This window comes from Typopeltis vanoorti, chromosome 4 (assembly GCF_054136105.1).
Source record: "Typopeltis vanoorti isolate ZY-2024b chromosome 4, IOZ_Tvanoo_1.0, whole genome shotgun sequence".
NCBI lineage: Eukaryota > Metazoa > Arthropoda > Arachnida > Uropygi > Thelyphonidae > Typopeltis > Typopeltis vanoorti.
Genome location: NC_143552.1, coordinates 50,001,035 through 50,015,055, shown reverse-complemented (window position 1 = coordinate 50,015,055; position 14,021 = coordinate 50,001,035). Strand labels below are relative to the sequence as shown.

Genomic DNA, 14,021 nt, shown 5'->3' with positions numbered 1-14,021 from the left:
CGACAAGTCCACCCCACCTGTTTATTGGCAGGTCAACAAAAAGGCATGAGTTACAGCTAGAATGTTTGAAAATTGGTTTTTCAAGTGTTTTGTACCCCATGTAGAAAGTTACATAAAGAAAAAGAATATTGACTTCAAAATTCTACTAATTTTAGAAAATGCACCAGGCCACCCAACAAATTTAAGCCAAGCCGAACATTAAAATAACTCTTTTCCCACCTAACACTACTTCACTTATTCAACCACTTGACCAAGGAACAATATTAACATTTAAGTCTATTATATTCGTCAAACATTCCAATTAATTTTGGAAAAAATGTAATCTAATCCACAGGCATAATACTGAATTTCAGAGTATCTTATTACTATTACTATTTTTATGACACTGCCTCAAGCATGGAAAGAGTTTTCAATATTGAATTGTGTGAAAATTATTTCTCTGTCCATTAAGGAATTACAACCCTTGACACTGCATGCTTGCTGGAAAAAAATATGGCTGAAGCCATTCTGGAACAAAATTTCGCACCTCCAGTGGATGCTGAGCTAAGTCGTATAATAAATGTCGCATACATTTTTGGTGGAGAGGGCTTTTGTGATATGGTTGAAAACGAAATTAGTGAATTAATTGATGGGGAAACAGATTTAAATGAGGAGGAACTGGTACAATTAATAGATGACATCGAACCAAATTGCAGAGAAAGTTCTGCCAAAGATTCTGATTGTGATAAATCAGTTTAAAGTAATTAGCAGAAGGATTGGACATAGCAAGAAAGTCAGGAAGTTATTTCACGGATAATGATCCTTCAATGGAGCACTCAGGAAAATTCACGAGACAATTGGATATTTGTTTAGTTCCATATTATGAACTTAATAAAAAATTACAGCATAGTGGTAAGCAAGGTCTTATTACTGACTTCTTGATAACTAAACCAGCCGAAGTATGCAATGAGAATTATACAAATGATGTCCAAGAGATTTCGACAACGTCCGGCCACTCGTAAATAAAGAACACCTACGAAATGTTATTTCTGAAGACAGTGATGACAATTAAAATATGCACTTTATTTTATTGTGCCTAAAACATTTATGCATTATGTGCAATGAAGTTTACGTACAATTTGTAATTTTTATAATTTTATACTATGTATTTGTTTCATAGTTTATATGTTTTCCTAACTTGCATGAATTATCTGAATTAAATAAAAAATATTTTTATTGGATATGTCAATGCTTTATATAATTATAAGAAAAAAAATTTCGGAACATAACCCTACTTTTTTTTTTTATGTGATCTGAGTCTCGCATAATGCGATTTTTATAATGCAGCATTTCTAGGGAACCTAACATCAGCATTACACCAGAATTACCTATATTTGGTAAATTGAACTGTATAACATAACATAATCAAATATTCATAGATTCCTATTATTTAGAATTGGAAACTCTGTTCCTATCACATTTCTAACTAGAAAATAGATTCAGGGATAAGAAAGTGAAATAGTAATGCAGTTACTGAAGTTGCTATATAAGTTGTCATGTCAGATGACAGGATTTTTTGTTTTTAAAAGCATAAAACACTGAAATTAAAAACTTAGTTTGATAATAAAAAAAAACTTTGTAAATACTTACCCAAGTTTGTAATTACAGCATTCAATATCTCTGTGCCATCAACTGAATTTGGCAATGATTTGGTACGATCATGTTGCCACCAATAGTCAATAATAAACAGACCAGGAACCCTCATGATTACTCCTATGGCTGCTTCTACATACTCTCTTGATAGCGGCCACATTCTTAAGTAACTGATCAGTTTTCTGGCTGCAAGTAAAAAAAGTTACAAATTTAATCATAATAACATTAATTTTATATGTAAATATTGGATTAACATATTCATGTTAGGTGTTTTATTACCGAATCACAGAGTAAATGTCTATAAAGCAGTAGTTTCCAAATATTTTCAGCCTAATGATGTTTTCTACCAAAAAAAATTTGAAACTTTCTTTTTTTTAATAAAGCTCACCTGATAACTAATTCAGAAAAGACAAGGATGAGGAGGGATGATACTGTCCATATTATGAACCAGTTTAGACTTAAGTTTGCAGAGTGATTCACATCAGAGTCTCCTTTACTTTAGCAAAAACAAACCACATCTTTTTAATATCAATTTGAGCAGCTTAACAAGACTGTGTACTTAAAGCTTTTTGGCTTTCTTTAAAAAAGCTACCATACTTTAAATAAAAATGTATTTATATCAGGTAACCAAAAAAGTTTGCATGGATTTCAGTAGAGTTCAGTGTAATGATTTATTAATGCATGTGGGACCCATTTGCTTAGCTTACATGATTTTCCCAGATGATGCAAGTGTAAACAAATTGTTTCACCGCTCATGTTAAACATTTGTGCAAGTTCTTGACATGTTAATCTTGAATTATTTTCAACAGCGGCACATAATCAATAATGGAGGGTCTTCCTGAACATGGTGTATCTTCAAGTGATTCACCACCAGAAACAATTTTTTCAAACCATTTCTGCACAGTGTGTTCTACTACTGCATTTTTTCCAAATCCAGTTTGTTTTTTGTCACAAGGCACAGATATGCTTGAGTGAATCAGTGCACTCCAACTTGGTGTGTTCTCTTTTTCTGTGACTTTGAACCCTTTTAAAATGTCAGTTGAACCTGGTGTAATTCAGGCTTGTTTGCTTTACGAATTTAAACTTGGCTCGAAGGCTTCAGATGCATCCTGTAAGATGTGTAGCATTTGGAGAAGATGCAGTAGCAGAATGCACTGTGCAGAAATGGTTTAAAAAATTTGTTTCTGGTGATGATTCACTTGAAGATGCGCCATGTTCAGGAAGACCCTCCATTATTGATAATGAAGAATTATGTGCAGTCATTGAAAATAATTTAAGATTAACATGTCAAGAACTTGAACAAACGTTTAACATGAGTGGTGAAACAATTTGTTTGCACTTGCACCAACTAGGAAAATAATGTAAGCTAAGCAAATGGGTTCCACATGCATTATCAGATGACAATAAACTTCAATGGCTAACAGTTGTTCACTTCTTTCAAGTCATAAAAATGAGCCATTTTTGAATTACTTGCTCGCTTGTGATGAAAAATGGATCTGGTAATCTAATAGGAAGCAAACTTATCATTGGTTGTCACCAAACAATCTGGTACTACACTTCAAAGGCACCGCTTCATCCCCAGAAGACTATGCTTTGTGTGTGTGTGTGTGTGGGGTTGATTGAAGCTGGTATTGTCCACTGTTACTTCAGAAACAGCTAGGACTAGTTAATTGGAAGAAAGTGCTATTCTAACAGGACAATGCAAAACTTACCTGTGAGAAGATTTGTGCTTAGGATGAGAGATACTCCCTTATTCACCACCTTTTTTTTTTTTTTTTTTTTAGCAATAGACAATAACATGTGAAATACAGTTTTGCAGTAAAACAGAGATTGAAGTGGAGGTTGCTAGGTGTATTACTTCTAATGAAAAAATGTTTCATAAAAGCAAAATTTACAAACTTGTATCTAGTTGGGAAAGAGTTACAGATTGTGAAGGTGCTAATTTTAATGAATAAAACATTTTAGGGATATTTTTAATGCAATAACACCTGTTTCATCCATTAAATTCAAAATATCTGATTAGGTTACGAAAATTACTCTTAGCACTTTCTAGAAACTTTTTTTTTTTTTTTTTGGTAACCAAATAAATGGATTTAAATTGACTCCAAACTGATAAAAAGAGATTTACACGTCTTTTGCAATTAATACACACACACAAGGTACACACTTTTATTATTTTTTTTTGGGGGGGGGGGGAATTAATTAGTTTATTTCACTTAATTATATAGGTCAGCAATAGTGGCAGAAGAAACTTGAAGACAGAGTGTTAGATTTGATTATAGTGTCAGAGGTTGTTTCAGTAAAAGAAGTAACTATTCTGCCTCTGGTTGGTGACAATGATCATGTAGTACTCACTTGAGAAGTGACTAAGTTTATGAATGTTCCATTCAGAAAAGGTTACATGCTGAACTACAAAACAGGAAATTATGACCAACTGAGGAGTATACTGAGTTCATCAGAATGGCAAGTTGCTGGATGGAAAGAATGTAGTCAGTGCATGAGAAGCATTTAAAAAAATACTTAAATGATGAATTATTGGTTTGTGTCCTGAGAGTTTGAAGAATAAGTAGGGTAGGAGTCAAATGGATGTGTAATCTTATTAAGCAAGAGATTCATAAGAAAAGGATGTCCATTGTGAAAATCATAAGCCGCAGGCTAGCAGAGTCACAAGTGTTGTACTGAAAGCAAAGTCAGAGTATGAAAAGAAACTGATGACTTTTGCAAGCTAAAGAGAACCCACAAGATTTCTATTGATGTGCTGCAAGTAAAAGAAAGCATGAATATAAAAGAATAGTTCTTCTGAATGCAGATGGTGTGAGGATGACAGATGCAGAAGAGGTTGTTCAACTTATGAGTGTCCATTTTGCTTAAAGCTATCAACCTGGTGTATGCAACATTGAGTTCACTCCTCTTCACTGGATGAAGAGGAGGTATCAGAGCCGTTGCATGAACTGAATAAGAATTCAGCAAATAGGGACTAATGGGATATCAGCAGGGGGGTGCTAAAAAGTGTTCAACCGAACTGCTTATTCCTTTGACCAGGCAATATAATTTGAGTCTCAGAACAGGGAAGATTCCACAGGAATGGAAAGAATGTATGGTAATCTCATTGCACAAGGATGGTGCAAAAGTCATTGCATTCCAACTATCAATCAATCGGTATCTCAGGAGTGGTGGTGAAGATATTGGAAAAATTAGTTAGGCCACACATTCAGAAATGGGTTGACAGTGAATTTCTACTTTACAATGAACAGCATGAGTTCACTAAAGGAAGGTAATGTTTTAGCAACTTGCTCACATTCTATAATAATGTTACCATTGAACTATATATTAAAGATGCCACGAAATTATATTCTCAGTTTAATGCTTTAACCAAGTGTAAGCAAACAAAGTTTGCATGTGAAGTGGAAAAACTTTCAACATCTATCTCTAATCCAGAGTACAGTCATACTCCGACTTACAGGGTTTCATATATGTACATATTCCTGTCCCGCTTCACGCCTCACCACCAGTCGTATCTTTCCGGCGCCGGCCACATTCTCCAGTGTCACACGTGTTGTGAACAAGCACTGATGTGTTTCGCATGATCCCCATTCATACACAATTTTTATAGTTTACAAACCTTGCAATTGTTTAATGTTATGTTCTTGATAAAAATTTCATCACATAAAAAATAATAATGTCATCCAAAGGAAGCAAGTCCGATTCTTCTACAGCTATCAAGAAAAGAAAAACATTGACTTTGGAAACAAAACTCAACATTATTAAGGATTTTGAAGGCGGAATGAAAATTTGTGAGCTAGCAAAGAAGTTTGATCTACAGGAATCCACAGTAAGAACAATCATAAAAAAAAGGTTTACAGATTTTGGAGTATATAGATTCTAATGAGGAATGAATTGTAGCCACAAGGTAAGGAATAAAAAAATCATTAGCTTGCTATGAAGAAATTTTGCGTGACAAGAAAAAGACATTATGCCGTCAGACGAATCTATTAGATTTCACGAAACCATTGATATCAAAATAACTTTCTTTTTTTTTTGTATGAAAAACTACAATTATGATTATATTTCTTAAAAAATATAGCTTTTTGTAAACCTTTGGTCCCAATTAACTAATATTTTGTATGTATGCAAAATTATACCCGAGTTACGCGAATTCAACTTATGCGTTTTTTGTTGGTCCCACCTACCACGTAACTTCGGGGTATGACTGTATTTTAGTAATAAGGTATGACACTTTTTGGCTACTTGTACACCTGGTCATCGACTTACGACTGTCCGCACTTACGACTACAAAAAATAAAATAATAAAATAAATCAGGCAGCTGCGCATACGATAACTATGGAATACAATAGTTATCGTATGATAACTATCTCTCACATACACTCAGTCGCTTTCAAGCATCTGTTGCGTGTGGTGAATTAATTAAAATTCTACTGAAATACTACCCATAAAATGTCTAGTAAAAGGAAAATATATTCATCTACAGATACGCCAGCTAAGAAGTCAAGGAAAACTATTGATTTAGAGTGTAAAATGAAAGTTATCCAGAAGTATGAAGGCAGAAAGAAAGTGAATACGATAGCATGTGACTTGAAGTTATCACATTCCACGGTATCGACGATACTTAAGGACAAAGAAAGAATTCGGGAAGCTGTGAAAGGTTCCACACCTATGAAGTCTACAATTTTAACCAAACAACGACAGGGACCCATCCATGAAATGGAGAAATTATTGTTTATGTGGATGGAAGATTTAATACAGAAAAATTCACCCATGAGCCTTTGCACAGTGCAAGCGAAGGCTAGAAGTCTGTTTCAGAGTTTAAAATCACTCAGCGGAGACGATTACCAGAAGATTTTCAGGCTAGTACTGGATGGTTTAAGGTTTTAAAAAAAAGATTTGCTTTGCATAATGTACATGTCACAGGAGAAGCAGGAAGTGCAGATGAAGATGAAGCCCAAAAATTCATCAATAGTTTCAACTCTTTAATCAAAGAAGAAGGTTATCTACCGGAACAAATATTTAATGTAGAAGAAACCGGCTTGCAATGAAAACGCATGCCTAATTGTACGTACATACCCCAAGAAGCAAAAAGGATGCCAGGATTCAGAGCTTTTAAGGATCGATTGACTTTGTTGCTTGGTGGGAATGCCGTGGGTTTTAAGCTGAAGCCTTTTCTCATTTATCGTTCAGAAAACCCTCGTGCATTTAAGCACATCAACAAGCACACACTGCCCGTTTACTACTGTTCAAACCCTAAAGCTTGGATGACTCAAGCACTGTTCGAAGACTGGTTCATGAACTGCTTTATTCCTCAGGCTTGTGAATATTGTGTGGAGAGAGGTATCCCTTTCAAGATTTTATTGATTATGGACAATGCCCCTGGCCACCCTCCTCATCTGGACGACCTTCAACATGATGTTAGTGGTTTTTATGCCACCTAACACAACTGCTCTCATTCAACCCATGGATCAGGGTGCTATTTTATCATTCAAGACTCACTACCACAGAACGACATTCGCACAAGCCATCAAAGCAATAGATTCTAATGTGGATTTATCTTTGCGAGACTTTTGGAAGCAGTACACCATTCTTCAGTGTATCAAGAATATTTCGACTGCATGGGAATGTGTAACAAAGAATTGTATGTTGGGAATTTGGAAAAAGTGTCTAAAATGTTATGCGAATACATTTGAAGGAATCTATATAATTTTTTTTCTATATATAATCTATATAAGTTGATTACAGAAATAATTTTTCTGTAATCAACTGGAAGTGATTACAGAAAAAATAGTTAAACTTGCAAAAAATATTAAATTAGAATGTGAAATAGAAGACGTAGAGAAGTTGCTAGATTGTGAAATAAAAAAACTTTCGGATGAAGAGTTGATTGAATTGGAAGCACAGAGAGTGTCAGAAGAAAAAGCGAGAGAGGAAGAAGAGGAGCCAGAAAAGAAATTCACTGCAAAGAGTTTATCAGATTCTTTTTCGCAACTGAATAAAGCTCTCGCCAGTTTCGAAGCAATGGACCCTAATGTCGAACAATTCACAAAGGACTCTTGAACATATCACAGATCTTGAACGTATCATTCAAGATCTGTGCATTGTTATCGTGAGATATATGAAGGAAAAAAAGTAACTGTTCAAACAAAGCTCAGCATGTTCCTCATCAAGAGAACATCTCCTACCTCAACCCAAGAACATGACCCTGACGATCCACAACCCAGCACAAGCAAAGATTAAAAATTGATTTTGTAAATTTTATTTGTATTAATTTTTACATTAATTTTAGATTGTATTTTTGTGTTTACGGTACAGTATGCATAGTATTATTTTTCACATTATGTACAATATACATAATTATAAATTTAAAAGATTATAAAAATAAATTATAAAGATGATAAAAAGATTAGAAAGGTTAAAGAATACTGTTAATAAATATATGGCCGACATACGACCAACGGAAGTCGGTCGCAAGTCGACGACCAAGTGTATATGGAAATATGATTCTGCATTACTTCAACTTTGGTATCACTTCTAGGTCTGTCTCACACGGATGAGACCTCAATAAAGATTAAAACGGGTCTGGGTAGTGTTGTTGTTATGTTCCATTGAGTCATTTTCGACTCCTGGTGATTCTATGAACATACATTCTCCATTCAGATCTGTCCCTGGCCATATCTTTTAGAATTTCCAAGCGCTTTCCAGTTGCTTCTTTAACTCCATCCACCCATCTAATTCTTGGTCTTCCTCTTATCCTGATTCCATCAACTTTAGCAAGCATCATCATCTTCTCTAGACTGTCATTTGCTCGTATAATATGTCCAAAGTAGGACAATTTTTGCTTGATGATCATAGCTTCAAGGGAGCAATCTGGTTTTATTCTGTCTATCACTGATTTATTGGTTTGCTTTGCAGTCCATGGTATTCTTAGTAAGTGTCTCCAAACCTATAATTCAAATGCATCTGTCTTCCTTCTTTCACTCTTTCTCAGGGTCCAACTTTCACATCCATACAGTACCACAGGGAATACCATTGCTTTCACGATTCTGATTTTTGTTCTGAGGCTAATATCTTTAAAGATCATCTTGCTTAAATTTGTCATTGCTTTCTTTCCAAGTAATAATCTTCTTCTAACTTCTTCAGTACAATAACCATCTTGATCAATTCGGGATCCTAGGAGCACAAAATTGTTAACTGCTTCCATTTTCTCCCCATCTACTTCAAAAATCATTAAGTTCACAGGTTGTCATAACTTTTGTCTTTTTTGAGGTTAAGTTTAATACCATATTTAGCACTTTCTTCTTTAATAAGTTCCTGCAAATCTTCTTTGCATTCTGCTACAAGGTAGTATCCAATTTTAATTCCAACTGAAAACTCCTTCAGCCCTGCCATTCTTAAAACGTATTCGCTGTACAAGTTAAGCAGGTATGGAGATAAAATACATCCTTATCGCACCCCTTTACCTATAATAAAGATTCCTCAGAAGGATAATGAAATGCTCTGGTACTCCCATTGTTCTTAACACATTCCACAGTTTCAAATGATCTACAAAGTCAAAAGCCTTGCTATAGTCAAGGAAACAAAAGTAGACATTCTTTTGATATTCCTGTGCTCTTTCTATTATCCATCTCGCATTGGCGATTTGATCTCTTGTTCCTCTGCCTGTTCATCTGGCATTTCTCTCTTCATGAATGGTTCCAGTCTTTTCTGAATGATCTTAAGTAAGACTTTACTTGTACGAGAAATCAGTGCTATAGTTCTGTAATTTTCACACTCTCTTGCATCGCCTTTCTTCAATAAAGGTATATAAACTGATTATTTCCATTCCCTAGGCCATTTAGTTGTGATCCAAATTTGCTGACATAGAGCTGTTAAAATTTTAACTGACTCTTCTCCCAGGGCTTTGAGCAGCTCAATAGGCATTCCATCTCCTCCTGGTGCCTTCTTACTGGATAGCTGTTGCAGGGCCCACCTCACTTCACTCTCCAGTGGTAATCCTGCTCTTCAAATTTTTCAGTAATTCTGGAGTCCTTTCTGTAAAGGGATTCTGTATACTCCTTCCATCTTTCTTTGATGTCTGCCACTTCTGTAAGATATTCTTAGTGTTTCCTTTTCAATATTGTCACCTTGGCACTAAACTTCCTTGTTAGTTCTCTGATCTTTTTGAAAAGATCTCTTGTTTTTCCTTTCTTGTTTTGGTCTTCTATTTGTTGGTATTCCTGGTTAAAGTATTTTCCCTTGTCTCTTCTGGCTTGTCGTTGAAACTCTGCATTCAAATGCCATACTTCCTGCAAATTTCCCGTGGCCTTCATTTTCCTCCTTTCCTGAACAGTTTTGATGGCATCTTCTGACAGCCATTTAAACTTCTTCTTACAAACTGTGGGAATATTCTTCTTTGCTTGTGTTTTAATTATATCTTCAATCTCTTCCCACAGTTCATCTGGGTTCTCTTTCACACAAACTGAGTGTATTGAATCTGTTCTGTATACTAATACTGTATTCAGCTGGTATGTTTCCAAGATCATATCTGATCGACATTTGTGTTGTTTTCAGTTTCTGTAATTTCACATGTACCATAGCCACTAATAACTCATGGTCTGTTCCACAGTCTGCACCTGGAAAAGTCTTGACAGACTGAATTGCACTTCTCCATCTTCTTTGTCCAAGTATATAGTCAATTTGATTTCTGTATTGTCCATCAGGTGATATCCATGTGTACAATTTTCTTTTGTGCTGTTTGAAGCGGGTGTAAGCAACAATCAAAGAATTCTCTGCACAAAATTCAACTAGTCGCTTTCCTGCAGTGTTACAAATACCTAAACCAAAACGACCTGTTATTCCTTGTTCCTCAGTTTCTCCCACTTTTGCATTCCAATCTCTGATAAGTAGCCATAAATCACGCTTTGGTGTTGCATCTATCACTTCTTGTAACTTGCCATAAAATTCTTCAATGTCTTCTTCTGGTGCCTCTGTAGTGGGTGCATAAACCTGAATGATGATCATATTCATTGGATGTCCACTCACTCTGAGAGAAATGATTCTCACTCACTGGATTATAACCTAATACATACCTAGCCATCTTTTTCCCGAGTAAGAAAGATACTCAATTTTTACGACTTGTCTCATGTCCTGAGTAATACACCATATACACCCTGACTGAAAATGGTCCATTCCTGTCCATCTAAGTTCACTCATTCCCAATATATCCAGCTTCTTGCACTCCATTTCCATCTTTATTATTTCCAGCTGTCACATTGTTCCCTTTTCTTATAATCTTTTTTCGTTATAAATTTGCCTCTCTACAATAACTACAAGACTCTTCCAAGAACTTTCCGACTTTAATATCTATATCACTTCTTATGTACTCACTCTATAAAGAAGGCAAATTCTATATCTCTGGCCGATTCCTAGATTGGTTACGTGTTTACCCTGACTATTAAAGGTTATTCCTTAATTTAGAATGAATTCTTTAAATTTCTATCTGAGATTGTCTCCTTTTCAGATATTGACAAATTTATTTTTTTATGCTGTGCCAGCCAATATCTTAGAATAGAGGGGGACTCTTATTCAGGGAGACCTTCCCAGATTTTGATGTACAGTGGTGAATAAATCTAGTACTTAAACTCATTAACTAAACACTACTACGGCTATGTGAATTCTAGTTTGCAGTCATAAACTCAATAACAACATAATATACTTTTCTTTAAATCCCCCCCCTCTTTTCTGTTGTGATTCTGACACAGGCGGAGAGAGTGCAAATGAGTGTTATAAAATGATATCAGGATTGTGGAATACTGATTATGAAGACTGAGAATTTGTACACTGCAGACATTAGCAAACAGAAGAAAGAGGTGAAAATTTTCATTTTATGGAGAGTGGGGAAAGGACAAAAGTCCATCTTTGGAAGATGAGAATGAATGCTAGTAAGAAGAGAGTGAGGGCCAGATTTTTCTCTCATAGAGTGGTGAGTGATTAAAATGGATTACCATTGGATGTTGTGTGTGCAAGCAGTGTGAATGAATTGAAGAACAAGTATGATAGCTGATGTATGTAGTATGTGGCCTCCCTCAAAGAGTCCCCTGACTCCCTGGAGATCTTTCTTAATAATAATAAGTGGAAAAAAGGAAGACATTAATAGCAGCTACTCTTTTGTGCTGTTCTTTGTCACACCTTCTATGGAAATGGATGTCTGCAATTATCTTTTGGTCATTTAAACATTAAACGAGAAAGGAAAGATTAGTAAAGCATGTGTTTGATGCACAATGATAGGAAAGAGACCCAAAGAAGACCAAGATGTAGATGGATTGACACTGTTAGAAGTGCCTTAGAAAACCTGAAAAAGAAGTGACAATACTGGAGTCCTGACAGATAAGATTAATTTGGAGGAAAATTGTCAATAAATTATCAATGATGTAAATTTGAATGTAGTACTAACTTTTCATAATATCCAGTATACTGCCCTCCTCTCAAGGGTACATATCAGGAATTTGATGATACACACACAGAATAGAGTAGTTATTTTTCAAAGTAACTTTCATGGCTTACATGTAACAAAATTATATAGAATTTATTCCAAAACCCCAATATGTTTCATCCAACATTATGTGGACAATTTTGGAACCGAACAAGACTGCTTTGCTTAAATTCAATCTTTTCCTTGAAACATGTAAAATGCTAAGAAATTGTGAGAACCATGAACTATCAGACTGTATGCAATATCCAAGTTTTGGAAAATGATCACTATTAATTGTTTAAGTTTACTTAATTTTTTTTTTTTTTTTTTAAATCTATGCAACTTACAATTGTTCCTTTGAACTGTAACAGTGCAATATCATATACTTCAGCTGCAACTGAGACATGAGCTAATATACGTGTGATTTATGACTCATTATTTTGATCCATCTTTTGAATGTAATCAATGTCTATCTCCCTGATGTAACGCTAGGTGAAATATATTGGAGTTTTTGAATAAATTCTATATAATTTTTGTTACATGTATAAGCCATGAAAGCTATTATATAGTAGTTATAACTGAGTGTTAAGTAAAAAAATTTGGAATTAATGAATTTGACAATTGTTAATTATGCTGCAATTGCTAGAGAGATAACAATTCTAGTATAACAGCAAAGTGTTCTGGGGAAGAAATGGCAGCAGTTCCATATTTGATCTATGAAGGCTTTAGTTTTGCTGTCGACCCCCTCTCTTAATTTCTCTCTGTTCAACATGTTAATTTATTATCTAAATGTCAATTCTTTTTGTATTATATAAAAAGCGTAAATTGTACAGTATTAGTTATTCTTATTTTATCATGACGCTCCATATTTTTCTCTATCTTGTGAAAAGCTTTCTTATAATCTATCTAGTCTGTCTCCAAATTATTATTTTTTAAATAATTTAAAGACACATCCATACATGATCTTCCTCATGAACTGTCTCAGAAGAACAAACCATTCTTCTGAGAACTGTTTGCAATATTTCTGTCTTACATATTTAATAATCATGTTTTAAGGATAACATATATATTAATATATATACCAAATATTTCAATCTGAAAATAAAATGTTATTTTCAGTGTGACAAGTTCAAAAAAAAAAAAAAAAGACAAAACCAACAAACAACGGATTTCATATTCGTAGTCTGAGCTACTAGATACAATGGTAAAAGACATTACTAATGATAAAATATTATATTAAAAACATCATTTTTTTAAAGTTGATGAGAATAAGAATCTCCCAAACTTTTGCTAAAGAAAACAATCATTTCAGTTTAGGTTTGGGCATTGCAATAGTTCCTCAGACCTTTTTAAATATTTTCAAATTTAAAATGGCATCTAGATAAGTAGATAAGATAAAATGGCATCTAGATAACACATGTAGATAAGATTGCTCTGACTGAAGGATTCTGTAGTCTAAGTGACTATGTGTTTTTTTTTTTAATATTTTTTTTTATAAAAACAATATTGTATCATTAGTGATGTTTAACATTTCTATAATCTGAATGAAACCATTAGGGAAAGACGATCAAGAGGTAGACCAAAAAGAACTAGGCTACAGTCTTATAAAGGAAAGGTCAGAATTATCAAGCTCCAAAAAGAAATGACAGAAATGGTCAGAGATAGAACCAGATAGCAAATATTTGTACACAGAGGGGTACTTAACCTGTCATCTGACAGATGAGAAAGAAGAGAATTAACATTTCTAGCTCAGCTTGTACCATGATTGTGGAATTCACATGCTATTATTTGCTGACTAACTTTTGAACACGTCACACTTTGCTGATGATCTGCTGTTCAGATCAAAATATTATTATTCATACAGAAAGGATTAGGTGTTGTTCATTATCCACAATCAAGCTTAATAGAATAATTAACACCAAGAGGAAA

At 34.4% G+C, this 14,021-nt stretch overlaps 1 protein-coding gene across 1 annotated transcript in view; it reads right to left on the bottom strand.

Annotated features, from left to right (window-relative positions):
* Positions 1 to 14,021, bottom strand: part of LOC150107290 (RING finger protein 145-like) — an 87,288-nt gene that overhangs the window by 19,508 nt on the left and 53,759 nt on the right. Inside the window, exon 3 of the mRNA XM_090391138.1 lies at positions 1,630 to 1,818. Coding sequence (XP_090247264.1) covers positions 1,630 to 1,792 — 163 coding nt within the window. The 5' untranslated portion in view covers positions 1,793 to 1,818. The remainder of the gene's footprint in view (positions 1 to 1,629; positions 1,819 to 14,021) is intronic.